General features: G+C 59.1%; 1 protein-coding gene across 1 annotated transcript; it reads right to left on the bottom strand.

Moving 5' to 3' along the window:
* Window positions 1–911: 911 nt before the first annotated feature.
* On the bottom strand, window positions 912–1,217 carry ETH_00027515 (uncharacterized protein; the record flags this gene model as incomplete). The annotated part of the gene is made up of 1 exon (XM_013379042.1): window positions 912–1,217. The coding sequence occupies one exon, from the start codon at window positions 1,215–1,217 to the stop codon at window positions 912–914; it is 306 nt and encodes a 101-aa protein (XP_013234496.1).
* Window positions 1,218–1,870: the final 653 nt, after the last annotated feature.

Here is a 1,870-nt window from a genome sequence, read left to right as displayed (position 1 = left end):
CTGCTGCTGCTGCTGCTGCTGCTGCTCCTGCTCCTGCAGCAGCGACAGTGGGGTTGTTGTTATGACAGCTGGGGCCCCCTCGTCCCCCTCTGCCTTGAGGGACAAAGCGGGGAAAATTGTTTCCTGTTCGTGGACGCCGAATTGCTGCTGCTCCTGCAGCAGTTGCTGCTGCTGCTGCTGCGCTTGCTTCACTGCAGCATCAAGTGCCTCGCCGCGGTACGACAGCCACTCAGCAGCAGGCCCTGCTGCTGTTGCGCTGTTGATGTCGACTGACCCGAGAGGAAGCCACTCGAGGTTGCTGCTGCTGCTGTTGCTGCTGCTGCTGCTGCTCCTGCTAGATCCCCAAGGATTGACAATACGAAAAGAGATCTTCAGGGGGACCCCAGCATAAGAAGGGGATACTGAGGACTGCAGCAGCAGCAGCAGCAGCAGCAACGGCAGCAGCAAGAGCCGCCCACCTCGTCCACGCCGCGCCATGGATCCTCGACTGCTGCTGCTGCTGCTGCTGCTGCTGCTGTCGCTGCTGCTGCTGACGCTACTGCTGCAGCTGCTGCTGCTGCTGCCGCTACTGCTGCAGCTGCTGCTGTGCAGCTGTGGCCGCTGTCTTGCTACTGTGCTTCTCTGGGCAGCACCAGCCCCAAGAATGTGAGTTGCTGCAGCAGCAACTGCTGCTACAAAGCTGCTGCTGCTGTTTCCTAGGGGGGGGAAATTGATAAATAATGGGAAGAATGAATTAGCCGAAAGCCTCAGCAGCAGCAGCACGAGCCGCAGCCGCTGTTGCCGGTTCCGGTGCTGCTGCTGGGGTCCTGGGGCCCCAACACAGGGGGCCTCGGAGAGGCAGCAGCAGCAAATGAGCAGCAGCAGCGCCAAGTAATTCGCAAGAAAGAAGTTTTATAATTTTAAAATAAAAGTTAGCTGCTTCTGCAGCAGCTAAGGAGAGCTGTAAGGCTATATGGCTTTGAGGACGAGCCTCGTGCTGTTCCTGCTGCTGGTGCTGCTTGCGGCCGCTGCTGCTGCTGCTGCCTGCCTTCCGCGGCTGTTGTTGGTGTCTGCGTACCCTGTAGCTGCTGTTTCTTTCTGGCTGCCTGCGGTTGTTGCTGCTGCTGTTGCTGCTGCAGCTGCTGCTGTTGCTGCTGCGTTGCTGCTGCTGCTCCAAACGAGCGCACCGCTGGCGTGTCTGGACAGCAAACAAGAACTGGAGTGTATATACACCTCATTTTCTCACCAAAGTAGGCCCCTTTAGACCACTAGATCCCTGGCTAGCCACATTTAATTAGCTGCTGCTGCAGTAGCTAGCTGCTGCTGGTTTAATTGGCTAATTGGCTGGTGCTGCTGTAGCTAGCTGCTGCTGGCGTGGCTAGCTGCTAACCACGCCTAGCAGCTAGCTGCAGGTGTTGCTGCGCTTAGCAGCAGCCTCGCTGCAGCGCACTGCTGCTGCCTGTGGCAGTGGGTTTGAGCCGCCGCTGCTGCAGCAGCAGCAGCAGGTGATGCTGCTGCTGCAGTAGCTGCTGCTGCTGTGCCACTACACAAGTGGCAGCCTATAAGAGCAAGTTCCACCTGTGCGCAGTGGGGCCCCCATGGATGTGCCCCGGCGCCTGCTACCGCCGCTCTGCTGCTGCTGCTGCTGCTGCTGCTGCCGGCTCTGCTGCTGTTGCTGCTGCTGCTGCTGCACCAACACTGGAGAGCCGGCCCCTAGTTGGTGGGATCGTTACTATACGGGAGACCAGAGACATGAGGCGGCGGCTAGCCCGCTAGCTAGCTAGCTAGCTGCTAGTCAGCTAGCCAGCTAGCTACCTAGCCAGCTAGCCGGCTAGCCAGCTAGCTACCTAGCCAGCTAGCTAGCTAGCCAACTAGCTAGCTAGCTAGCTGG

The sequence above is a fragment of the Eimeria tenella genome, genomic scaffold, assembly GCF_000499545.2.
Source record: "Eimeria tenella Houghton genomic scaffold, Eth_scaff1335, whole genome shotgun sequence".
In the NCBI taxonomy this organism is placed as follows: Eukaryota; Apicomplexa; class Conoidasida; order Eucoccidiorida; family Eimeriidae; genus Eimeria; species Eimeria tenella.
Note: the sequence above shows the minus strand (reverse complement) of the source record. Positions and strands in the feature narration are given on the sequence as shown.